Here is a 27,607-nt window from a genome sequence, read left to right as displayed (position 1 = left end):
CGGAATAAATAATATTGAGCGCTGCTATTTGGCGGTAGAATATCTACCACCAATTAAAATTCGCTTTCAATAAAAGGCAACAAATATTTAACCTCATTTTGAAGACGGCTAATAATGCGTAGATACTCCATAACAAAAGTAAGTCTAACAACATTGAACACTGAAATTTCGTAGAGTTGACACAACATAAAGTAACCGAACTTTGACTCACTTAATATATTACGGTCTCTCGTTCAGTGTAATTGAGCTTAGATATATACAGAGAGAGTTTAGAAGTTATGCAATAACACGTTAGCAAATAAGCGACGCGAACGCAGTGACCACGAAGTGACACAGATTAAAATATATTAAAAATGGCATACGAACTTCGTATATAAAATAATTGTTACGTCATCATATTAATTATTAAAATGGTTATTAGTATATTTTATATTGAATTTGACACTGCTTAATGCATATATTATGTATGTATATTTTTTTTTATAAAAGTGCAATGCAAGTTGTATGCACTTTGCTTTAAGTCACCGCTAGATGGGGCTATGCACATTAATTTGACAAGTGTCGAGTTTTAATTTAAGTGTCGACTAACCAAAAAGTCAGTATATTGATACTGACTTTTTGGTTAGTCAATTAACTAGTTACTTTATTATTCGAATTAGAAGGGAATTTGCCATTAATAAACATATTTATACATTAAAAAAATATCACATAACATAGTTATATTCCTGTATACGAAATAATCTTTATAATAACTACTCTAGAATAGCTTGTAAGATATCAACGAATTATTCTATATAGTTTTAATATTTGAACATTAAATAAACCGCCACTGTAGATGATATTACTAGTTATTCTATATCGAGGAATGGCGCCTATCGGCTACTTTTGACTAATTTTGCTTCATGAATATTCCTCGATAAATAATGTAATAGTAATTATATTTTGAGTTTCTTGCCGGTTCTTCTCGGAATCTACATTCCGAACCGGTGATAGCTTTACTTTAAATAGTTTGTTAAATGACGATGCAAAAGTGCTTGTAAAAGCGTACTTGAATAAAGTATATTTTGATTTGATTTGATTTATTTTACCAACATTATGTATTTTCGAATACAAAGGCAGTATTATATATACAAAAATGCTTTATAAACAATTGATATTTTAAATCTACGCGTCAGCTTTAGACTCTATGCCATTTCTAATAAGCGATGTTCGTTGACCTTTACATTTGCTCTGAAAACAGCAGCTAAACGAACCAACTTGTCTGTCGGATTTGACTTGCCAACTTCCATACGCATCGTAATGGGCCGCTTACAATTTTGTAGTGAAAATATACGGAATTAAGATATTAAATTGAAAACATCGCGTTTTAATAATTACTCAAAGCGTTTTTTGTACTTTTCTCCAACGTTCCAACACTGCACGCTCTTTGTTACCAATTATGCTGCTTTAATAGAGTAATACAGAAAATAATGACCAATTTTCGTCACCACTAAGATACTTGGTTCTACTGAATGTCGTGTCCGGAATTAAATGCTTTTGTAATGTTAGCTGTAAGCCTTCTACTAGGCTCGCTCTTCGGAATTTTCTAATTGCGTTTGTAAGTACAAGATAAAAGATGCTTTGCCGAGTCAGACCTGAGATTAATGACTTTATCGCCGAATATAATTGAATTGATTTTGACCTTTACGCTTCTAGGACTTTTCTCATAATGTATTCTCAATAGACATTAACCATCTCAACCAATTTTGATATGCCATGCAATATCATCTTGAATATAGGTATGGATATTATTTAAAGAGATTGAATTCGTTTTATAATATTATTTATTATTTACTAACTGCTCCACGCAGTTTTATACGTTAAACGTTACTGCTCCGCCCTTGTGGGTCGTAGCGTGTTGTATAGTCTATATAATTTTTAATTAATTGGCTATACAGGATTATTGATAATTCGACGTATTCCCGTTAGGAGGTGATAGGGGTGACTATTTGCGATAATTTTAACCCCCATATGCATGGTGCAAAAGTAAACCATTTTTGAGTTATCACGTTTTTTATGTTAAGATTCCTTCTCCCAGACATTACATACATATACCAAACATTATATTTTAAAATGTTTTTAAGTTTAAGGTGTTCATAAGAACATACCGAAAAAGAAAATTTCAGAAAATAAATTAGAATACTTGTGAAAGAAATGCTTGTAAAATGATAAATTTCGTAACTTGTACGAGTAGATGACTTTAGTAAAACCTGAAATGAAGATGTGAATATATTTTAAAGCGCTTTAATCTACCTCTCCGAGTCGAAAATATCGAGTGAAGTATCAGTCAAGAGTTCTAGAAAGTTTCTTAAAAATACTGATTTTCCACTGCACTGCTTACAGCTAAGCAGTGCAAGAGCTTTATTGAAATCTCTTTTTATAATTCTTATAGAGATACAGATCTGTAGGTTCTGGTTTTGGCAAAGTACCAACTTTTAAAACCGTTTGACCTGCGTTACGTTGACCTTAGTCACTCTTGGTGTCTTGTCATTTTAGTGATGTTAAGCATTCACTGCATTATTAACCATGGGACATAAGATGCACCCCTTGTGTCTAATATTAAATTGACTCACCTTCCCTTATATACTCTGTATTTACGTTTGGAAATTATTTCATAAATATAATTGTTCCAATAAAGCTGGCATTTAATAAATGTTAATCGAAAACAATATTTACACGTTCTATTTTGAAAAAATACGTTTAATTAGAATATAAAAAGCAGTTTAAGATCTCTAGTGGAAGACAGGCATAATAGCGGTTTGCGTATTTTGTTTTCTCTTGCATTTTAATTAAGTTCGCGAAGATACGTCAATGAATGGAGAAGACCATGGGCTGCTTGATGAAGGGAAAAGTTTCAACATTTTTTATAAAGCATCTGTATTAATCGTATTGTAAATAATACGCAAGTATGAGTTATATTTGAGCCGAGATGGCCCATGGTTAGAACGCGTGCATTTTAACCGATGATTTCGGGTTAAAACCCAGGCAGGCACCACTGAATTTTCATGTGCTTAATTTGGGTTTATAATTAATCTCGTACTCGGCTGTGAAGAAAAACATCGTGAGGAAACCTGCATGTGTCTAATTTCAAATAAATTCTGCCACATGTGTATTCCACCAATCCGCATTGGAGCAGCATGTTGGAATATGCTCCAAACCTTCTCCTCAAAGGGAGAGGAGGCCTTTAGCCCAGCAGTGAGAAATTTACAGGCTGCTAATGCTAAATTATTTTCGGGTAAACTAAATTTATATCAAATCAAAGTATTCTTTATTCGAGTTGACTTTTGAATCGGCATGGTACAGCATTGAATTAAATTTAAAGCTACCACCGTTTCGGAAATTAGAGTCCAAAGAGAATAGCTGGCAAGAACCTTATTTATCAATGATTTTGACATGAGATTTATTAATAGGTTAAGTTGAAATTAAAAAAAATATATTACACATCACGAAGCTCTGTCACATTTTTAGTTAATATATATCATTACATAAACGAATACTACTTAGAATGAAAATGCTTAGCTCATGGTAACCGGACCGATCCGTATAGAGTCCTACCGAATACAAAATAGAACGATTCAGTTATGAATAGAGGTAGAAGCTTTAGTTCAGTATGACATTAACAGAACATCACTAGTGACGTAACAATGTTATCGAAAATGTCAAATATTTTCCGCCCAAATCGATGTAATCATACTGTTCGTCCAGCATTAACTCTTGAAACTCAATTTCACTTACGAATCGTTGCACTCTGTTCATGCATCGTGCAACATGCATCGTGCAGTTTGACAACGCGTTCGTTGAGGCTTCCTACGGGGCCGCGGAAATTAGATGACGCGGCGCGCTTTGAGTTGGAGTTGTCGATAAATTAATGTCGATATTTCATTTATCCACACATTATTTTTTTTTTTTTCGGTCAATCTTAAAAATAAGGATGTTATGTTTTCGTTTATTTTTGGATTATTTTTTTAAATGATATACTCGAGATATAATTTTTGCCGATAAATCCATCCGATTTTTTAAACTAAGAATAGAAAATTAAGGGACTAGTCGCTTGTTGTGTTGTGTCTATTATTCTGGTATATTTATTTCAATCATTTCTTCTTTCTTTCAATATGATGTAAAATTTCAAGGTCAAATTAGACCACGTTGCTTTACGTTTCAAAATCAATAGTTTTATATAAGATAATATACGTCGGCGGGAAACCACGTATTTAAGAAAAACACGTGTCGGGAAATGATTATTTTAATTATTTTAATCATTGAAAACTGTTTGAATATTAAATTAATAATATTTAGTGAATTCTGAAATATTAAATTAGTCTGAAATATTTTAGCATCCATAAATAGGTGTTATATTGAGTGAATAGTTCCTCCACCCAATTTTGTTAAAAAAAGCCGAACGCCCACCGGTATCGACAGGCTTGTTCGAACCGTCGAAGCGATCGGACCTCCTCAGCTTGGAATAAATCAACGAGGAATATTTCCTGCGTTTAATTTAATATCTTCGAGGATGGATAGAAATCCAAATCCTGACATTGGTGACGTCAGCAATGCGATGTCATGTTTTTTAAAAACAAACTGAGAAAAGCCACTCCTTCGTATAAAATACAAATTATGCTTTATTGCACAGCAAAAATATAAAATAACAAACAGAGATAAATGTTACATAAGTATGTACAAAAGGCGGTCTTATCACTTACATTGAGATCTCTTTCAGACGACCTTTGTGTAGCTTGTAGTTGAATTTGCGGTGAGGAAATACAAGAATGAGATAAACGGAGATTTGTCGTGGATCACCTGGTTGGAACGAAATTGCTTTAGCTTTATTATTTAATAACTTATGAGAATTATTAAATGACAAGAAATAAAGATATTATTAAATCGTGTGCATTAGAACAATAACAAAAAGTTTAAATATAAAACCGTATATATTAGAAAGAGATCGAGAGAAAGGGAAAGAGAGGAAAATATTGTCTGGACAAACAAAACTCCTTACGTGATGATTTCGGCCTGTTCACTCTACTGTAAGCCGCATAAAAGAACTTGGTTCCAAATTACACTTGTTCCATGTACCTACTGATTTATATGCGCTCTTTCTTATTACGAGAATTGACATTAGGGTTTAGGGTGAACATTCGGACAGCTAAATTATTACTATATAATTGATTGGGTGGGCCTTCTGGTTCGAGACTACCAATATCAGTATGGAAACAACTTACAATGGGACACGTCATACGGATTTTGTGATTAAATGTGTGTCAAGTTTGATAAATATAATGTTTTTTATCTGTTTTATTTTATATTTATGGTCATCGTGTTCTCCTTGTAGACTATTTTTATTTTATTACTGGGGTAGCTAATATGTGTAGAATGGGAGTCTACATAAACATTAATAATGGACTTTTTTTTTTAGACTCATCACTATCGGATAAATAGTTTAGAAACGCATAATGTACTAACATTCATTTTTATTTATTAAAATTATTAATTGCGGTATTCCACAATTAAATATGTAATTGAATTGTGAACAGTTAATAAACCGCGTGACCATTTTTAATATTGAAATTATATATAATATTTTATATCAATATACTTCATATTAGAATTGGTGCCGTTTCTAATTATATCTATAGTCAAAGTTATTAAAATCTGTAAAAAATTGCTTGACTTATAAAAAAACGTTCGTTGACCAAGCCATCGCTTTCATTCAAAAATAATGAATTGAACTCGGTATCGATTAATTTACTTATCGACATTAAGATGCACCTCACTACCCCGGCGGCGCCCGCAACTCAGCAATTTCCCACAACGAGAGGTGATTTATTCCATAACTCCAGTACCGAGTCATTGTGTCGACTTCGCGTCCCTGATCGACTTCACTGCTCCTTACAAATCTTGTACTTGTAATTTTACTAGCTCCTAACTTTGATGTTGCATTTTTTTACAACATTACAATACGGAAGAAATGATTGGGAAGAACACTTGAATCTTAGTCGCTGATCGAAGGGTTTTGTTTAAATCCGAAGAAGCACTGAACCATTAGGTATTTAATTAGAGTTTGTAAGTTATATTTGTCGTGGTTAAATTTAAACGAAGCCTACGTGTATCGGATGAAATAAAGTTCTCCTTAGAATAAGAGGTCTGCATAAAACTTTCTGCGTCTTTATTGCTAAAGAGCACTTAGACCAGTAACGGCTGGTATATAATTTAATCACTAATTATGTGATCCTTATCATGTTTGTTTAACATCCGTGTTTTAGTGCTATTTGGTATTTACAGTACTATCATAACTGCGAAAGTTTCATAGAGTAATCGATTGTCATAAAGTATACTCGTATCAAAGGGTATTATTAAATGAATTAATAAAATTTTATAACGATACGACGGGACCATTGATGCCCTAGCAGAAACTCTCACGTGAATTATTTTCTGTAAATACTAATCTGTACCAAGTAGGAATAGAATAATAAAAAATATATATATTTTTTATTTATAATGCAAATATTTAAGCGTACTGTCGTATGTGCTCTTTTTTGCGATTATATTGTTTTCATTTGTAAACAAAAAACACATTTGTTCATTTATCGATTCATTCATTCACGTTTAATAAATAGTGAACAGTTCTTTTGTACCTTTATTATTATGCGAGGGTCGAGCACGCGTTGGATATAATTTGTCTGAGCTGTCCGGCAATAATTCGCTACCCGGTCACCGTTGCCCGTTCTATTTATACCGGCTCGGACAACGCGAGTTATATCGTGAACGTGACGATAATCATCTTCAACGATGCAAGGATGCGTTTATTATTTTCCATGTTTTTTTTTTTTTAATTTAGCCGTAACATCCATAAGACACATACTCAGGGGTAAAGTTAAACAGCTTGTCAAAAGTAAATTGGTTTTGTTCCATATTAGGGAAGAATATTCCAAATTTGAAAATTAGTTTAACGATTATGTTGGTCAAACTTAAGCGAGTAACTTTATTCTACGAGGTCTCATTAAGAAGTTACCATTGGCTGATTAATATTTTTGATATTCATTTCCATTTTTGGCATAAAGTTACATAGTTGATAAAAAAGCGTAGTGTTAGTACTTGTTGGCTTTCACGTAGGCGGAATTTATTTAATTTAACTACGTATTTCACATGTTGGTCACTTTTTGATAGTAACTACTGAAATTTGTTTGCAGATTCTTCTCGTTGAACGTTTAAATTTTTTTTAAAGTTAAATAAAGATTGCTTGTTTTTATTAGCAATACTTTGATTTATAGTTACTTATAATGTACGAGAATTACAGATGCTATATTATTTTAATTAAAAAAATGTAACATTTGTTCTTTTATACGTAATCAAAACGAATCTTTTTTGATTATAGTAACCGATTTAAGTAATTTTATCATCGCTCAGGTATCGAAAAAAAATTCCAAACTCAAGCTGAATATATTTCTGAGTTTGGTTATACAAAATAATTAAAGGATCGTCTGTAATTAACACGGACCAGTCTTTACCTAGCGGTGCAATAGGTGCAAACGATTTGGTCCCAGTCGGCCCCGCTCCGCTTTGTCTAATTAATGATACAGCATTAATATTCATTAAAGCTCCGGGTTTCACGATATAACGTATTTATTTAAGGTGCGTCTAGAACGGCGTTCAATTTATAGACTCCGCTTACATATGCAAAAAATTATACTACAAAGATTTATAAAATACTTGTTTCCGCCGGCGGCAACCACGCGTTAGGTATATTTTACCGAGATAAAAAGTAACCTAAGTGCTATTCTATACTATAATCTATCTAGTTGCCAAATTTAATTTAGATCTGATGAGCTGTTCTAGCGTTATTGAATAACAGACATCCATCCAAACTTTCGTAATTAATAATAATGTAATCGGTAGATAATTAGTAATTTATTGTTTGTTTTCAGCTAAGTAAATAACAACCACATTTGCAAAAATGATTGTTGTATTATCTATACATGTAATGAAATTGGAGTGTCTGTTTGTAATATTAAAATAACCGCTTTTTACTAAATGCATATGTATGTATGTATACACGGTACATTACCAAAATAATATTTTTTTCAATTTTTGTCTGCCTGTCTGTTTGTTCCGGCTAATCTCTGGAACGGTTGGACCGACGTTGACAGGACTTTCACGGGCAAATAGCTGATGTAATAAGGAGTAACTTAGGCTACAACAATAACTTTTTGCTAAATTCAAATGCGCACGAAGTCGCGGGCACAGCTAGTTTTAACATATGTATAAAAGTGTGTGAAATATAATGTTACAATTATTTACAAAATAAATGTACTACTGTTTATAAGTCTGAGTATTGTTGTGTTCCAGTTTGAATGGTGAGTGAGCCAGTGTAACTACAGGCACAAGGGACATGACATCTTAGTTCCCAAGGTTGGTGGCGAATTGACGATTTAAGGAATGATTAATATTTCTAACAGCGCCGGTGTCTATGGTCGGTGGTGACCACTTACCATCAAGTTATCAGAAAGGCAGAAGCATTAACCAGACATATACTTTTTTATTTTACAGACAGCTATTTACGCAATTTTATATGAAACAAGTCCCAAAATAAGTTATTTATTAGTAAATATTTTTGAAAAACAAACACCTTATCTGTATCGATGACAAATAAACTACCTGTACAACGATACACTTATTTTCGATTTGAAAGAACATCAATGTTTTCGTCACGACGGCTATGCAGTTCCCTTCGAATTGAAAATAATTTCACATTTCCGAAGTATCTCAGTGGAAGACGAGCAATTGTAAAGCCAATACTGGAAAATGGAAAGAAAATATAACTTATTTTCGGCGGAACATTTCTTAACATTCGGTGAATTGGTTCGCTGTTATAAATGAGTTTTCAAAATTGAATTTGAAAATTTTCGTCTATTTAATGATATATTATATGCATAGAATTATTTCTGCGTATCTATACTAATATTAAATATGTAGGAACAGTTAGGTTAGACTTCTCTCGGAAATTGCAAATTTGATTTAAAAAATCATTTTTTGCTAAATAGATCCATTATCAATAATAGGGCTGCATTATCGGTCTAGTAGCTAGATCAACAGTGGCCGAGGTCCTGGGTTCTATAATAAAATATTAAAAATAAGCTATTCGGTTGTACTATCGAAAATTTCTCAGAAACAGCACGAAGTCTGGAACTCCCGAGTCTCACAGAGCATGTAAAGCCGTTAGTCCTGCGCCTGAACCATGTCAGAGTGCAGGAATAGAGTGCACCTTATTTTTGTAATATGTGCTGCGTAGTTGGCTGGTCTCCCTTGAGCTTGGTCGCGGTAGCCGAGATCTGTTAGGACGATATCATCATCATGACTATTTGAAAACAATATGACTGTAGCCAATCGAAAGCGCTTGAAAAATTAGTTTGTAATGGTTTTTTACTAACAACGAGCATTCAAGAATATGTTCTAATTCAACAAAGTAATAAAGGTAAGAAATTTATTTTAGATTTCATCTTTTATGTCAGACGTTTCGACAGAGTTGCACTTGTCATAGTCACGAGCTATGCAACGTCGATTGCAGGAGTTTTCCTCGTATACCTCTCGAGTCCTTTCATCCCACGCTAATGACATAAACATACTACACTAATAAAACGAATAAAGCGGTTAAAACTCAACGCTTAAATATAAATAAAGAAGCCTGTTATTCTTCTTGTTTTGGATTTCAAATATCACCGGCTATACATTTATCAGAATCATAACTCTATGTCTTAACGTTAAAATCCTTAAGACAATAATAAAAATAACCATTAATTCGAACACATAGGCTGGGCGTCACGTGACGAGCAGATTTTTCATCACGTGGTTTTGATGCAGATCGTCGGGCATAGATTGAAAGATCATTTTATTAATCATTAACATAGTTAGACAATACTGTTACTAGTGTAGACTAAAAACGATTAAATAACCTGTAAATCAAAAGGGTGTTACGAAATTAAGTTTAAAAGTTGCTGAATCCAACTTATGTCAACATGATGTTCAAGGATGTTCGGATTGTAAGCACACTATTATTTAATGTTAGTATCTCCAAAGTTCGTACTTCAACTTCAGATAATATCGTTTGTGTGAAATTCCTGTTAATATTTATAATAAATATAAATGTAAATATTTCTATTGTTTGATTATTTATTATATATATAGCTGTAAGAAATATTAACCAATCCTTATACCACCAGCGCGCTACTGATTTTGGGAACTGAGATGTTATGTCCCTTGTACCTGTAGTAATAATGAATGACACCCGTCAAACTAGAACAATAACGATATTAAGTATTGTTATGTGGCGGTAGAATATCTGATGAGTGGATCGTACCTACCCATAAAGGTACAAAAACCTTACACTGAACTAAATTTTATATTATAGATATTGTAAAATCTTCGTAGTGTGAACTAAAGAATAAGGGGAAAAGAGACAGTATAAGAAAAAAAGAGACAGCGCTATGGCTTAATGTATTCAAATCCGTATTGAATCACATTTCCATGTGAAGGAGAATTTTCCGCATTTTCTAACCGCAACCTCGGTGCATCTTCAATCTTAGAAAACCCTTTCCTTAGTAAGCACCTAAACAGAGAAGCCTTATAAAACATATGAATACCTACAGTTATTTAGTAGCAATACGAGTTCCGCTTAGTTGGAGTGAGCGTAGGCGATGGGATGTAGAAATTTTACTCTTTGAAATCCTTGTATTTATCGAGAGTGGAAATTATTATAATTTTAAAATTAATATTAAAGTACGAATTGAATTTGGCCGAGCATATTAGTGTACAAAACTGGTTTATTAAAGTTTTTCTTATGGACTAAGGCTTCCTCGCTCGTTTAGGAGAATGCTTATTCTACCAAGCCATTCAATAGAGTTTGGGGCATACAAATCCGGCACTTGCAGATGCACGATGTTTTCCCTCACTGCCAACGTTGAGCTGAAATATAAACACTAAATAAATACATGAAATGTCAGTAGTGCTGCCCGGGTTTAAGCCCGCAATCGACGGTTAAGATTCACGTGTAGCCACTGTATTTGCCGTGTATTCTCAGCTCTGTAGATCAATCTGTAGACAGATTTTAGTCTATCTATTCATTCAAAAATTTCCGACAATGTGACGTCAGTACCCTTCACGTTTTCCATTCTCCTCTTGCATCTAAATTAGCATATTACATTTTGTTTCCTGTTTGCATTTTATGTATCCGACACGTGTGAAGGGTGACATACGTGACTATTTTTCTATTTGTTTATATTTTTGATAACAACTGACATGGCTCAGTTATTAGAACAGGTGAATCTTAACAGAGGGATGCGGGGTCATTTATATAAACTTATATTTAGTTTCTTGTATGTTACTCCGCATTAGAACAGAGTCATGAAATATTGCCGTAATGGAATAGTTACAGTCTGAAATTTCACTCGAGAGCCGAGATGGCCCAGTGGTTAGAACGCGTGCATCTTAACTGATGATTGCGAGTTCAAAATCAGGCAAGCACCACTGAATTTTCATGTGCTTAATAATTTGTGTTTATAATTCATCTTGTGCTCGGCGGTAAAAGAAAACATCGTAAGGAAACCTGCATATGTCTAATTTCAATGAAATTCTGCCACATGTTCTCCATTGCGGGTCGGTGCATTGCAGCAGCGTGGTGGAATACAGCTTGTCCTCAAAGGGAGAGGAGGCCTTAGCCCAGCAGTGGGAAATTTACAGGCTGTTAATGTAATTTCACTAGATCAACATATTAGGATATAGATATAAAAACTTAATACATATTATAAAGTATGTTTTTTATTAATTTAATAACTAGGTAGGTGTTAAAATTTTCCACACAGAGCTGTGGATAAAAGCAGGTATTTTCAGGGGCAATTGTTAAGGCAGGTAGTGTAAGCTTTAGTTTATTTAAATATATGATTTGAACAAAAATGTATATTGAAATTAGAGATGTTTTGCGTCGGGGCAGGCAAAGAGCTTTTACGTTATCTGTCTCGCCGCAAAACTAACTGACTTTATTGTGGAGTGCATTTGTATTGCAACTATTGCTTTATTTCAAAGGGATGTTTTGAAACAAAACTCGCATTCAACATTTTATAAATTATTAAATTCTAAAAGATAACTCTGTCTGAATGCTCACGGAAACTAAACATAAAATGATCTTTACGATATGCAATTGTTGAAATTGTTTTGTTTTGATAAATACGTTGGTAATTAATTTTGACCACTGTTTTTTCTAGTCAACTATACAAGTCAAGTAACTAGTCAAGTAGCTAGTATGAAATAAATTAACAGAACCCCATTGTTATTGTTACTATAAAAATAGAGCCGTAATAAAATTGAACTTAAATTCATCTTTCTTAGCATCTTTTTTATAAAGATGTTAAGTTTAAAAGTATGACTGACTTATATTACCGTCTTCAAAGAGCAGGCTTTTTATTTTTATGCGATTTATAAATGAAACACTTTTTACTCGACTTATTCCTTTTTGAATAATATAATATACAGCGCTTTATAGAGGATTTCATAGTTGAGGATTATTATGATGATTCATTTCAAGATAGTTAATTAAAATTTAAAACATAGTAAATATGGACGAACTTAAGATTGTTATCACTTTATAAACTATTATCATTTATTATACTATAGAAGTTACTTTTTAAGTTTAATTGTTGTAAATGTCTCACTGCTGGCAGCCTTCTCTTTTTTGGAAGATTTGGACCTTATTCCATCACGCTTCTTTAATGCGGGTTGGTGGATGAATTTGATAAAATTATATTCAACACGCACAAGTTTCTTCGAGTGCAGGTACGTATAAACACAAATTGAACCAGTAATCGTCTCTTACATACATAGTCAACTATTATTGTACTTATAACAGTACTCCGTGAGACTGAGTTAGAGAAGTGACGGAGGACAAAAAATCTTAGAACTCATGGACGATTCTAACATTGACATTGTAAAGAGTGGTTCCTACATACTTTTTATATGACTCATGTATTTACGTTACTTCCACAGTATACAGTTCTAGTACATTCAACTCTCGAGGTAAGTTTGTCGCGTGATTTATTACGTGAGTACAAGACGTTAAATTTGGTGATATTGCATGTGATGTGGCATTGTGCAAGATGGTCTGGGTAGGTACGACTCACTCATCACTATATTCGACTAAAAATAATTCTAAGTATTGTTGTGTTCCAATTTGAATGGTAGTTACACTAACTACAGGCACAGGGCATAACATCTCAGTTTCCAAGTTTGGTGGAGCATTGGCGATGTAAGGATTGATTTTTTTTTTACGGTAGTAATGTCTATGGGTAGTGACCATTTACCATGAAGTGGTCCAAGTATGATTACTTACCGCAAAACTTATATAAAATTTGCAACTTTTTGAAAATAAACTTTGGAATTACTTTAGAAACAAAACGATCACTTAATCAGACTATTCTATTATTTAAAAAAAAAATATATATATATAAATATTATAGAATCTCATCGGAGCTTCTTATGTAATGTTATTTTGAAAACGTGCATCGCTTCATAGACATCGTGTATGAAGTTTAACTAACGAAAGTGGAGTCACGCTCCGCAATTAGCCGCTGCTCTAAGTTCAGCTGTTTCGGGATTTCCTCTGAATATTACACATTACACGTAAACGCTAGCAAGCGCTTCCTTTACGCTTGAAATGTTTGAAGTTTGTCTTAGGATATTATGCTTGCACAACGCTGTAAGGATTCGTCTTTGAATGTCTGATTAAATGGATGATTTACAATTCAAGATTCAGTTATCAACGTTTAAACAGTACTGGTATCTACTGTTAGATATACTTTAAATATCAGGTTAGAGATGATTAATTTGTTAAAGATTTCGATACGCTATTGAACTAGATTCCAATAACTATGATTATCTCATTGGTTTGAAAAAGATAAAACATTATTTATTTTTTTTAGAAGACAAACTGTTATAAAACATTACACTAAGATATCAAATAAATATAAGTAACTATCAAACGATTAATAGAAATCTTGATCATCAAAGATTTAAATGCTTTATGTAAAAACATTTCTCAGATACATTTTGAACAGAATTGCAATATTGTATAAAAACGTCAAACAGTTACTACGCAATAACGTATATGAAGCTAGACCGATAAAAACTTCTATATCAGTAGACAAAGCAGCCAGTCAAGTACGGACATCGATCAGACGTGTCGAATGGTGGTTGTAACAATAAAACAAGCTGACAAGTCGCCTGGAAGAGATATATTTCTAGTGACCGTATAGGGAGTCACTTAACGTGTGGGGAGTATGTTTGTTCGAGAGCTTAAAAGATTCAGGTGCCACAGTGTAGTTGGAACATTATTACTCTTATCGTAGTTTCGTCATTATCGTTAATGTCTCGATAAAGTCGAAGCAAATACGACACTTCAGTAACTTGGACATTTATTACATTAATATAATAAAATGTAACTATCATTTCATAAAAATACCTTACATTGATGAGTATTTTTAATTCAATTGAAAAGATTTATTAATATGTAACATTATCGTAACCACATTGTTACTGTACAAAAAATAAATTTCACTTAACATAATACATGTTTACTCTTGAAAATAACATCAAAAACTTTGTCTAAATTAACGTTATATCGAATGTTAAGCAATAAACCCGGATTGTCGGATACCATCTCGCAAAACAAACAACGCTGTAACAAGCAGCGAACAAATTATCTTACAGAATCTTGAAATTTTAATCAAAACATTCTTAACATTTTGTTCTTTAAGTTCGAAGCTACAAAACGTTCTCTCGAAAATGTATGTCTATACGTCAACAAATTTGTTCTTGGGTCAGACCCTCCCTGAAGGTATGAATTTAATAATTATAATTCATCTTTGTCATGTTACAGGATTAAATATATTATAATGAAACCTACCACTAGTTCGGAAAGTACAATCTACCGAGAAGAACTGGCAAGACAACAGTGCTTGGTGTTATGACTTTGTGGAAACCTTTCCGGGTAGATACCACTCATTACATAATATTCTACTACCAAATTGGACTACTTAGTGGTATTATGTTCTGATTTGAACGACGAGTGAGCCAGTGTACATCTTAGTTCTCAAGGCTTGCGGAGCTTTGTAAGGATTTCTTATAGCGCCAATGTTTATGGGCTGTGGTGATGTTATCATGAGGCCGCCTATTTCCCCATCCTCCTATCCACTTCATAAAAAATAAAAGTTACACTTTTATACATGCAATAACAAATCGAAATGATGTACTGTGAAATATGAAAATTGAAAAATACTACGTCAACGCTTTTTAGAAATTAATGTTCATCTAGAAGCTGAAATTCACATATGGGCATACAGGCATACACATTGTTAATTCTCATAATTCTTAAGCATAGCTGCTGTTATAAGACCTTTCCGACTTTAACACCTTATCTCTTAAGGCTGGTAACGCATTGGCGATCTAGGGAATGTTTAATATTTCTTAAAGAGAATTGGCGGATGTTCTGACGATCAAGTGGCCCATTTGTCAGTTCACCAACCTATGCTAATAAAAATTTCTTGAGGTTGTGGTTTGTATGAACTATACCATTGGATACTGGAAGACAGAATACAGTTAGTAGATCTCGTGTATAGGTCTACTCGCTTTTCACGTTAGACATCATCTCATTTCTATTTTTTGCCTTATTAATATTATTATGATCTTTATTTATTCTCACTCATGTATAATACATTTTTAAATATAAAATACAAAATATATAAAATATATTTAAAAATATAAAATACAGAGGCCAACCAGTGGCGGGAACAGGGTCCAAGCCACCGGTGGTCAGGGCCCCAGAGAGAGGAACTTCCTCACAATACGCGCCGTGCCGAGGAGTACTGCCTTCTGCATAAGGCCCTTGACCCAGCTGCCTAACGAGAGCCTCTTAAGGTGTTGGTCGAGGCTCTTGGCCATTAGGCCATTCGCTGAAACGACTATCGGCAAAATAACTGCTGTATCCACATCCCACATGTCGACAACCTCGTGAGCTAAGTCAAGATATTATTATTATTACTATAATCTTACGCACACTAAGATACATTGTAAGTACGAGCATCACTCAGTAATAAACATTACACGGCGATAATTAAACGTGGATTATAATTATATTCTGGCTATTCTCTGATAACAATGGCCACAACAAATACCTTATAAATAAACCTTCAAATTAGTAACTTAGAAATAATATTTGGAGTCGATGGTATAATTTTCATGGAGTTATTTTAACTTTGCAACGTTATTGTTCTGTCAACTACAGGCAGTTTGTAAAATATATGATGTATATTATTATATTTTTAGCGTATTATAATTATTTTGGGTAGGATCCGATTTGAAAAATAATAGGTTCCCGGCCCAACAAATATATTAATTTAAATAATGATACCATTACATTTTTGAGCCGAGATGGCCCAGTGGTTAGAACGCGAATCTTAACCGATGATTGCGGGTTCAAACCCAGGCAAGGGCCACTGTATTTTTATGTGCTTAATTTGTATTCATAATCCATCTCGTGCTCGGCGGTGAAGGAAAACATCGAGAGAAAATCTGAATGTGTCTAATTTCAAGGAATTTTTGCCACATGTGTATCCACCAACCCGCATTGGAGCAGCGTGGTGGAATATACTCCAAACCTTGTTCTCAAAGGGAGAGGAGGTCTTAGCCCAGCAGTGGGAAATTTACAGGCTGTTAATGTGGAATGTGTATTTAGTTAAATCCAATTATTTATATACTGAATGTGGTCAGACGTTGTCCTATTTAGAACAGCATTTTTTGTAAAAGTTACTGAGAAATATTTCGCTCACAGTTTTCTGATAATTTCTATTTTCTGAGAAATAAATCTTAATTTTTTTTTTTCGTACGAAACTAAATAGATCATATCATTATATTTGTGTAAACTTATATGGATGGATGTTTCAAAAAAGAAAAAATATATTTATGTTATATTTGATATATTTATGTTGTCCACATACAGACAGTTGTCAACAATAAGTGTTATGTCATTGTTGTGAAATTTTCAAGAATTATATAAATTTTGTTTTTCATTTCCTAACTTGATTTGATTATATGATAAGCTAACTTTATACATTTCAAAGAAAACCTCCAAGCAAGCTGTTTTTTCCTAACCTAACCCTATTCTGTTTATCTCGTCCTTCGTATATTCTTTGCTATAACGGTAACTCAATTAGCTAATGAAAACGTTGGATCCTGATTAACTCAGAGATTTCTTGAGAAAAGCTCTGTGCCGTTTTAAAATATCATCTTAAAAAATCAGGAAAAATTTGCTTCCCGTTTTTATAATTTTAATATTATATAAAGGATCAAAGACTTTCCAGTTTGCTATTAAATCAAGATAATGTTAAAAGAAAGACGTCTTAAGTTATGTGGTACCTTTATAACCAAGATATAAAAAACAATCAAATTGAGAGCCAATGTGTTCTTTTTTAATTTGGGAATCAGACGATCATTGGACTATTTGGAAGTAAGATGCTGACTCTATTTATAGAAGCCAATTCCACTCTATTAAGTTCCAATCTCACTTTGAGATTTTAAGGCTTTAACAATTAGTTAATTTGAATCGTATATTTAAAAAAAAACGTTTATCGCATCTAAATAATAACAAAATTAATAATTCCTAACAAAAACTCTATATAACAAATTATTCAACAGAAAAAATAACATTTATTATTCGATATTTGTAACAAAGACTGAATTCGAGAGGAAAACGAAAACGGAATAGCACTTGCCATACGAAATTTATTATACGGAACTCTGAAATAGTGTGTGAAGCTCTAGGAGCTGTCGGCAATTTACACTTGATTCCAACAGGTAATTTTAAATAAGTATTTTAATTATAACTGACTATCCAGTTGGTCTCGTAGCTCGCATATCTTGGCTTAAGATTCAGGTTTAATTATCAGACAGTTGAAATTTATGAAGTTTTTCTTTCTTTTCATTTACATATACGAGGAAGAGAAATGGGTAAATAATCGATGCCCGTGAGACCCTCATATTAAATAGTCTCAAAATATATTTTTCCATGTATATTAACCCCTTTGAATTTGATTGCTCAGGGTACGAAGCCCTAAGATTGAGCACGATTCCGGTAATATCGGTGACGTAGTTATTAAAATTGTAAGTAAAGTTACTTCTTGCAGTAAAATGATCTATGAGTAAGCCTAAAAGTAAAGATTACTTAGCCTGTGCCAGTCTATATTTGTCACTATGTCAATACAAAAAACTAAAAATATTAAAACAATAATAAAAAAAAGCTGCTTTCTTTCAAGACTGCAATTACAAAAGAATAACTTCTTAAATGTTCTTAAGTTTTGCATCCAACTCCTATACTATTGATGTAAATTTAGTGATGTTTTCTCGCCGTAAATTTCGTACCAGCCGTCATTTTCTGCGTCGAACAATATTCTTCGTGACGCCCGTCCCACCGGGCCCACGGGACTTGCGTTTTCACAAATTTAAATTGGATTTTAAATTCCCATTTGTTTCCGATACGATTTGAAATATCAAAGACGTTTTTTTTTATATTTAAACGGGATCGAAAGTTTTGAATAAGCGTATTTTTCAAGCTCATCATTGTTTGTCTAGATAAACAAGTTCGGCTTGATCTTAAAAATATATTTCGCCTTTAATTAGATTACAAAATGTATTTTAATATATCGACAATTAACTTTTACTTTTTAATAACCAAGCTGATTGAACCAAGTTTTACTTTTGTCTTATTGAAAATAATTATGAATTGAAATATTTTAATCATCTTTGTTTTAAAAAAAAAATCTTTTCAAAAAGTCTGGTGCAAGAATATTGTATTATCGCTGTGCAAATTTACTCTTAATTGTTATAGTAAAGAATGGATAAAAAGTAAGTTTTTATATGACTGATTGGGTCAACATACAGTGTATCGTTAGTTATGACTTTTATGAGTAAAATAACACAAATGTTTACTTTATTTCAAGACATATGCGTCAAATTGTAAGAAATTTTCAAGCCGTTAGAATGTCATCAAGCAACAAAGATCCAGACAAGCTTTGATATTTATAATATTAGTTAAAAAGAATAATCATCAAATTCACACATGTCTTTCTTTTATTAAAAAATATAATAATTAACTCAATGATTTCTTATAATTTTATTACAATATATCAATTTGATAAAAATTAAGATAATTTATCGATAAAACACCACCAAAGATAAACACAATAACAATAATTGCAGTATTATCGGTTCAGACACGGACATTTGTATTTCAAAAATGATCTCCGAATTTAGAAAAATGAAATTTTTGTATCTTTTTCATTCATTTTTTGATACGAATTCAAGTGGTAATATAGACAAAGCGGATTTCAAGCTAGCTGTCGATAACATAGCGAAACTAAGAGGCTGGGGCTTAAACGATACAAAATACAAGGAAACGGAAACCGCCTTGATGAATATTTGGGATGTTTTAGAGAAGACAGCGGATTCCAACAATGATGGTCAAATCTCAATTGAAGAATGGCTGACGATGTGGGAAGAGTTCGCCAAAAATCCATCAAAACCTCTCGAATGGCAGAGCCTGTATTGTAGACTTATATTTGAGTTAGAAGACGCTGGTGGTGATGGAGCAATAGATAGTGAAGAATTTGCAGCAGTTCACGAATCGTTTGGTCTTCTTAAAGAAGACAGCATAGCAGCATTCGAATTTATGTCCAGAGGGAAACCTACTATATCCTGGAAAGAGTTTCAGGAGTTGTGGAAGGAATATTTTACTTCGGAAAATCCATGTGATCCAGGAAATTACATTTTCGGTTCGGCTACTTATTAATAAACAATTGTGTTTTCGTTAAGTGATGGTCAAAATTTTTCTTTGATGGTGTTATGAAAGATGTACATATTAACGTGACTTATTTGTGATTTTTATAAATAAGAATTATATTTATTTATCAACATTGAATAGTATTATTAATATTAAAGACGAAAGTTCAACGTTTATTTTTTCAGGAATCAAATATAAAACTATTACTTTGATCCACATTGTGGTAGAAGAAAGATTCAGGACTAGGCAGAACTGCAATACCTAAAACTAAGCTCTTTGGAATATCGAGATCTGTTGACCTTTAAACCATAAATCAATTACCAATTTTACACTTAAATCAATGGGCAAAAATAAAAAAAGCATCGAAATTTATTGAATTTCCTGTTGATATTATGACTGTAATGTAAATAGTTTTACAAATTATACTTCATGTTCAGTAAGATTTATACCAGGACTGAGTACAGACGTCTTATGTTACATAGCATAGTATAAAATGAAAACAATACTTGAGATCCAAACATTATTTGTGTTTAATACTGTTTATATAAATGATATTAGCAAAGACGAAAGAGTTTGATCACAAAGGAGCAAACAACTGCCAGTTGTTTTATAAGAGAAATATGAGAGACCTTTCGACAAAAACAGAAGTACGAGCAACAGAAATTCAGAATTAAATATAATTATTAATTTAAGAGGTAATATTTAGTAAATAGCCTCTGAAATTGTCGAAATATAAATATATAATAATAACTATATAACTTGATAAATCAACTAGGAAATAATAGATATGAAAGCGTTAATATCATTGTAATTATACATCACGTAATGATAACGAGTTTCGTAGGTCGTGTCACGTATTACTGATAGCGTGTTACGTGTGATAAGATTGTTATTGAGTAATCAAACAAAGTGTTCAGGATAATTACGATATAAGGATTTATGTTGCTATGTGATAATAAATATAAATGTTTCTAATAATAATAATTGGTAATAGGGTTTCAGGCAAGCGCGTCTGGGATTGGTTATATACACTCGTCATATAATCTACTGCTAAACTGGAATACCAAGTATTGTTGTGTTCCAGTTTGACAGGTGACGGAGCGAGTGTTACTACAGGCACAAGGGATATAACATCTTAATTCCCAAGGTTGGCGGCGCATTGGCAATGTAAGGGAAATAATATTTCTAACAGTGCCAATGTGTTTTGTGTACCACTTACTTGCCTGCATCCTTATATAAAAAAAAGAAAATCCAATTAAGATATCAAATAAAAAAGGGGCTCAACTGTCTATACCATACAATATATTATGTGTATGTATATGTATACTATACACATTTTTGAATATCCTATTAAATGTATACAATATTAAATAAATTATATACAAAGATAATATTGTTTGTTTTGAGTGTCTTACTGAGTACAATGTAGTAAGGAACCTTCTCTTGTAGATAATACGTCTAGAAATATTCGCGAGACACTGAGTGACACTTGAGAAATAATGATCAAACGTTTACAGAGCGAACAAGTTATAAAACTTTGTTAAAATTCTACTACAAATATTTTATAGTATAATTTTGAACATCTGCTTTTAAAAAAAGGGTAGACTTAGTATTGGTTGGCTTCCAGTCGAATATTTATTTGTACTTTATTGAAATACTTCGTAATCAAAATGGTGGAGAACAGTAACTCCTGAGTTTCTTGGCCTTGAATCTAGTTTTCACCCCGGTGTTAAACTTCATTCAACACTGTAACATGACAATTCAAAAGTGCCTTTATAAGCCTACTTGAGTAAATAATATTAGACAGTGTTATTAGAGGAAGAAATGAACGCTTAGATTGTGTATTTGGCATTGACAACAATCTCTCTACTTCTTCGGCACTATTAATAATAGTTATCATAAATTAATTCCATGCAAATAATTAGAATAAAATGATTATCATTATTATGTAACTTCGCAATTGTAAAATATGTTAAGATGTGGAATTTCGAGCGGATTGACATACAATTCGTGGTGTAGCGAACAACTTCATCGTGGACTTTTCATTCGACTCCGAGCGCGCGTAACATACAATATCACAGTTATATTTTTTCATATTGGGCTAAACATAACAAAAAACGCATTAAACCAATCAGCACCTGTCCTCATCATCAACATCAATCGCTGTTTGATTTTTTCCAATATGGCTTACAAACCTTGTTTCGTTTGCCCTATCTTGTGCTAGCATCATCGATTTCCGACCAATACCTACAATCTTTAAAAATAAAAATAAAAACATGATTATCTAACGTACGAAACTCCTAAGATATATTACGTATGTATTTTTTATCCGTCGTTATAAATAAACGGCGCTTGAACCTCCCGGCGGCGGGTCCCAGAACGAATTTACATTTTCGTTCGAGTCCTCGATCGTGAACGGCCCTCGCACTGGGACTTCAATATCGCACGAAAACTTAGAACAACTTTCGAGATCGTTTTGTCAAATTGATGGACTTTTTTTCCTCTGACTTCTCCACCTTATTTTACGTATTCTATTCTTATTTATGATTTTTCTTATGTTTATTAAACAAATATATTGCAAACAGAAGTCTTCTTTATTTTTAATTCATGAATCTTATTTCTTTTCAACTGTTTGACCCATAATACGTACGTTGATTAAATCTTACAATTCACCTTGCCTAATTTTCACCTAGTAAATTGTTCTGAACTTTTGCCAACACATTTCTAAGCCCGATAACAATCCTTGTTTACTAAATCTTTTTTCCAATAACTGCGTGCTTATTACAAATGATGTTACATTCAGCTATATAGTATGTATTGTTATGGAGTTTGAACCCTGGACCCTGGGCTCTACAGCCTTATAAGCTAAGTATGTATTTAACGAAAACCATTGGTAGTCATACTGCCAACAAGCTATCAACCAAGGGAAGTGACTTGAGTTTAATTACATTTATTTAAAAGCAGAGTACAGCGATAAAAATATAAGTGTTTGACGTTTAATTAATTTATAAGTAAGCGGAAACAGCCCTGCCACTATATACCTATTAATTTGATAGTTAGAAAATTCTAAAGAAATACTTAAGTAATTACAGTGCCTTTGTGTCGAAGCTCTTACGCAAAGTTAAGAAACTTGTATCCACAATTAAACTTTTTCCGTAACGTGAAATAGCAATCACAATTTAAACTAAAAACTTCTGAATTGTTAACATAAATTGATTCATTTCATTCGATAAAATTAAAATTGAATGAGTTAGAACTAAAACATCATAAGTGAACGAGTACAAGTACCATTTGACTTCACAGCGATTTAGTTCTAAGCTCTTGAATTATAATACATTTATACCAAAATAAATATCACATAACTTCATAAACTATTATAATGTCGTAATCAAGAGTCAACAATTGTTCACTTTATATAGGCATCTTATGTATAATCCAATAACAATAGGGCAGGAATAAGGATGACTGATGACTTTGCGAGTCAAGGGTTAGCTGCCTTTTACACCATACGACATGTCGCATCGCGTCTTAAAGAAATAAATCTTTTTAACTTTGTATTAACCCTTGTTCGTTTTAATAGCTTGTAATATCGCTTGCTGACTCTTCGTGGTAACCAAACTGGTTTGCACCGGTATGTTTTAGCAGATATGTTATCCAGAATAAGTAATTAATATTATTATAGGAGTGTTTTAAAACCAGACAAATTTAACTTATACTTTTATGTTAATGTTTATTAAATTATGATAGAAAAAATTTAAAAATAAATCTTGACTTCTCTGTAAATAAATTATAATTGTAATAGAAGTTATTGTTTTATTAACTTATGATTTAATCTAAGACTCAAACACGTGGATATTAAATGTTTTAATATTATGGAATTTTGATGGCAACTTAAGAAGTAGGACCATCGGTCCCATATACAGTAATTGCGCAGTGCATCATATGATTTAAAATTATATATTTCCTGTGTCAATAGACCACGTTTCAGAGCCGTAAGTCATTACTGGTGAAGGTCGCGGGAAGCTGCTGGTTACGGGCTGCACAAGACGGGTCGTTGTGGCGATCTTTGGGGGAGGCCTTTGTCCAGCAGTGGACGTCCTTGGGCTGAGAGATGATGATGATGATGTGTCAATGATACACTGCAGATCTCACGGTCACGGGTCATACGACATGATGACGTCACAGTCTTATGCGACGAATCGTAATCGTATCGTTGGGTGTAAAACAAAAATTAATGACCATAATACTTGCCGCTGTGAGTGGCTTTCTATGTTGCATCTGGCCTCAAGCTTTTTATAAGCTGTTGACAATAATAAAGGATTTCTGAAGTATTGTTTGTAATATCTTTATTCAACCAAGGAAATATTTACATATTTGAATAAACTTCCGTGGAACAGTTTTATTCTGTTCTCGCTTGCTCTGCTCATAAGAAAAAGGACTTAACTTTGTCTTATTTATGTATATAGACACGATTTAATAACTATTTGATATCAAATAATCTTTAGTTACTTTTGTCAAATTCCCCGGAGACAACTAGGCAATCTAGATATCTATTCTGGTTGTATTACGGAAGATCATGTATATCACGGGATCGATCACCGACTGGCCTTACCAGATTTAAATCATAACGGAGCTTAATATTCCGTCTGTCCTGAGACAAGCTGCAGGCAGAGTTATGTGGAGGAAGCTAGTCGAACTATCGGTAATGAAGAAAACGAAGAAATAGATTTAAATACTAGACTTGAACATTAAATATTTGTATTGTTATAAAAAAATCTTCTCGAGCCGAGATGGCCCAGTGGTTAGAACGCGTGCATCTTAACCGATGATTTCGGGTTCAAACCCAGGCAGGCACCGCTGAATTTTCATGTGCTTAATTTGTGTTTATAATTCATCTCGTGCTCGGCGGTGAAGGAAAACATCGTGAGGAAACCTGCATGTGTCTAATTTCAACGAAATTCTGCCACATGTGTATTCCACCAACCCGCATTGGAGCAGCGTGGTGGAATATGCTCCATACCTTCTCCTCAACGGGAGAGGAGGCCTTAGCCCAGCAGTGGGAAATTTACAGGCTGATTATGTATGTATGTTATGTAAAAAAATATATATTGATCAAGTTATTACAATTAAGAATTGTTACAATCGTTTATTGACCATAATAAATTTTCTAAGAAAGACCAGCAAACGATGTGGATATATTTGGTTACACTTATAACGTTATAAAGTTTGTTTCAATCTTAAAAGTCGGAGGAAGTTCGAAACAAAATATTTACTAATTACAATTTGTTTAGGGAGGCCTTCCGAATATTCAGTTGGTCATATTTTAAGATAAAAATAAACACAATCGGTGATAAAACTATCACGACTAATTACAGTGCTAATATTTCTAAGGTTTCGATTATTTCGAAGGAATGATTTGATCAATTAAATAATATTTATATGAAAATAACAAACAATACCAGTAATTGGTAATTATAAAGATGGTTATTAATAATATAATTACACATTCATATATGTACTTGATATATGACAATTTAATATAAGTGATAGTTTTATGTCTCATCAATCTATGTCAGCAAAGACAAAATCTCGGCTTAGGGCCAACGGTATACCGTTCTTCTCTATAGAGAAGATTAAAAAATGTGTTTACATTTTGTGTTCGAAGCTAAATATAAATATTAAGAACACATATACCAAATAAAGAAGTGGTTTTTAAATTTGGATTCCGAAATAAAAGTCAAACGTATGAAAATATACTTCAAGTGAGGATTTAAATTGACGTACACATATTTCGTTCCGAAATCGAAATAAAATAGAAACAAAAATGTTCAGTCCAAATTAAGTTTGAATTGATTTATAGCTGAAAAAAACAAGCAAAAATGCGACAAAATCAACACGTTCCGTTTCCATTTTAGAGTTTGGAAATAAAAAACAGTAACAGTTACAATTTCGACGTATCGCTAATCCGTTAAAACAAAACGAACACGTGTCAGAGAAACTTTTCAACTCAATAAAATAGTTTCACCGGCATCGGACAGGCGACCTAAACTACTCGTATATTTGAGGATGTGAAATATACATATATATTCATTTACGCATTATATTGGTAAATAATCTTGAACCGTCGATGAGAAGAGTTTTCATTAAAATATATTACATAAGAGCTTTACCCATAAAGCTCAGCTAGCTCAATCACTGCAGTCTTGTCGAATTTCTGTTCTATATAACTATGACAATAGAGCAGCATAATGGAATAATATCCAATCCTAGTTAAAGACCCCTTTTTCAGCTGTACGACAGGATTTACTTTTCTTGTGGAAGCTTTATTCTTACTTGTTCACAGTCAAATTAAAAACTACCGCTCAAAAACCTACGCCTAAATATAAACAAAAAATTTAACAAAAAAAAAACCGACTTCAAATAAAACACTATTCCGAAACAAATGAATATGCACTAAAAAGTAAAAAAATAATCGCGTATTCTTCTACAATTTAATAATCAACTCACTTTTTCTACCCATCAATATGTAGGTACGATGAAAAATGGGACCAAGCGGGAAACACTAGCTTTCAAATAAAAAAAGAATCATCAAAATCGGTTCACCCAGTCGAAAGTTCTGAGGTAAAAAACGTAAAAAAAATTACAGACGAATTGATAAGCTCCTCCTTTTTGAAGTCGGTTAAAATAGCCTAGAGGCGGTAAAATACATAAGTATTTCTAAAAATGACTAATTACATAAAACCCTTTGCTCACAATGTACATAAATAATCTACGAAAGCAATTATTTAATATTAATATTTCCGGATAATACGTAAAAAGAGGTATTTAAAGAATCATTGAAATATATGTCTGTATTTTACACTCATTTAAGCGTAAACTTAAACCATATATTCAATTGAAGCAACTCGAGGACGATTAAACTTGAGGACGCATTTCCAACCCAATTCCTACGTATTCATCGAGACCTAAACACTTCGTCTGTGGAATTCAGATGGACCAAACTTGAACAAAGCTTATTGATTAATTAATAAATGTTATATTTGAATGAATTGACCCCTATTATTCACATAAATAATTAAATAAAATTTATTATCAAATACAATTTTATAATTCAGAAAAATGGCGGTTACATAACATAAAATAAATTAATCCGGCTCGAAGGACTATTTATAGAATAAGGTGTTTTAGCTATTACTTGAATGCAGGTGAATATTATCTCGTGTGTTTATAGAGACGCGGCAATTAAATTGGTTACTATTAAAAATAATGTTTATTGAATCATTAACACTATCCAATAGATCTACCATCAATTAGCTATACGTCCCGGCTTTCGCACGGAAACAATAAGGGTTACTTAAAACGTTGATGATGTAATACATAATATGAATCTATTTGATTACGTGGCGCATGCCATTAAAGCCGAGTCGTTATGATGTTTTTCGATCTCTTGAACAACTACTGTCATATTTAAACCAATTTACGCCAAAATCTAATGAATAAATATTAAATCATCCTCATTAATCTTTATGTCCATTGGTGAAAACCCTATAAAACCGTTTTGAGTGTATTACAGTCATACAGACAGGGAAACCCTCCCTTAGGTTTTAATTATTGTAAGTCTTACCATCTCTAAAAATCTATAAATTATTTAGTAAATAATTTAGTATAGAATTGTAAAACTGACACGTCACACATACG

At 32.6% G+C, this 27,607-nt stretch overlaps 2 protein-coding genes across 2 annotated transcripts in view; both read left to right on the top strand.

Moving 5' to 3' along the window:
- Positions 1-27,607, top strand: part of LOC113394785 (uncharacterized) — a 422,241-nt gene that overhangs the window by 246,512 nt on the left and 148,122 nt on the right. The gene's annotated exons all lie outside the window — the stretch shown is intronic.
- On the top strand, positions 19,319-19,943 carry LOC113394787 (calexcitin-2-like). The gene has a single exon (XM_026632208.2). It carries the CDS (start codon positions 19,367-19,369, stop codon positions 19,916-19,918), a length of 552 nt encoding a protein of 183 aa, XP_026487993.2. The 5' UTR covers positions 19,319-19,366; the 3' UTR covers positions 19,919-19,943.

The sequence above is a fragment of the Vanessa tameamea genome, chromosome 17, assembly GCF_037043105.1.
Source record: "Vanessa tameamea isolate UH-Manoa-2023 chromosome 17, ilVanTame1 primary haplotype, whole genome shotgun sequence".
Classification (NCBI taxonomy): Eukaryota; Metazoa; Arthropoda; class Insecta; order Lepidoptera; family Nymphalidae; genus Vanessa; species Vanessa tameamea.
The sequence above is the reverse complement of the archived record's forward strand: the minus strand, read 5'-3'. Positions and strand labels throughout refer to the sequence as shown.

Excerpts from the sequence above, each read along its gene's own strand:
- LOC113394787 (XM_026632208.2), top strand. The coding sequence starts at position 19,367 with ATGATCTCCGAATTTAGAAAAATGAAATTTTTGTATCTTTTTCATTCA.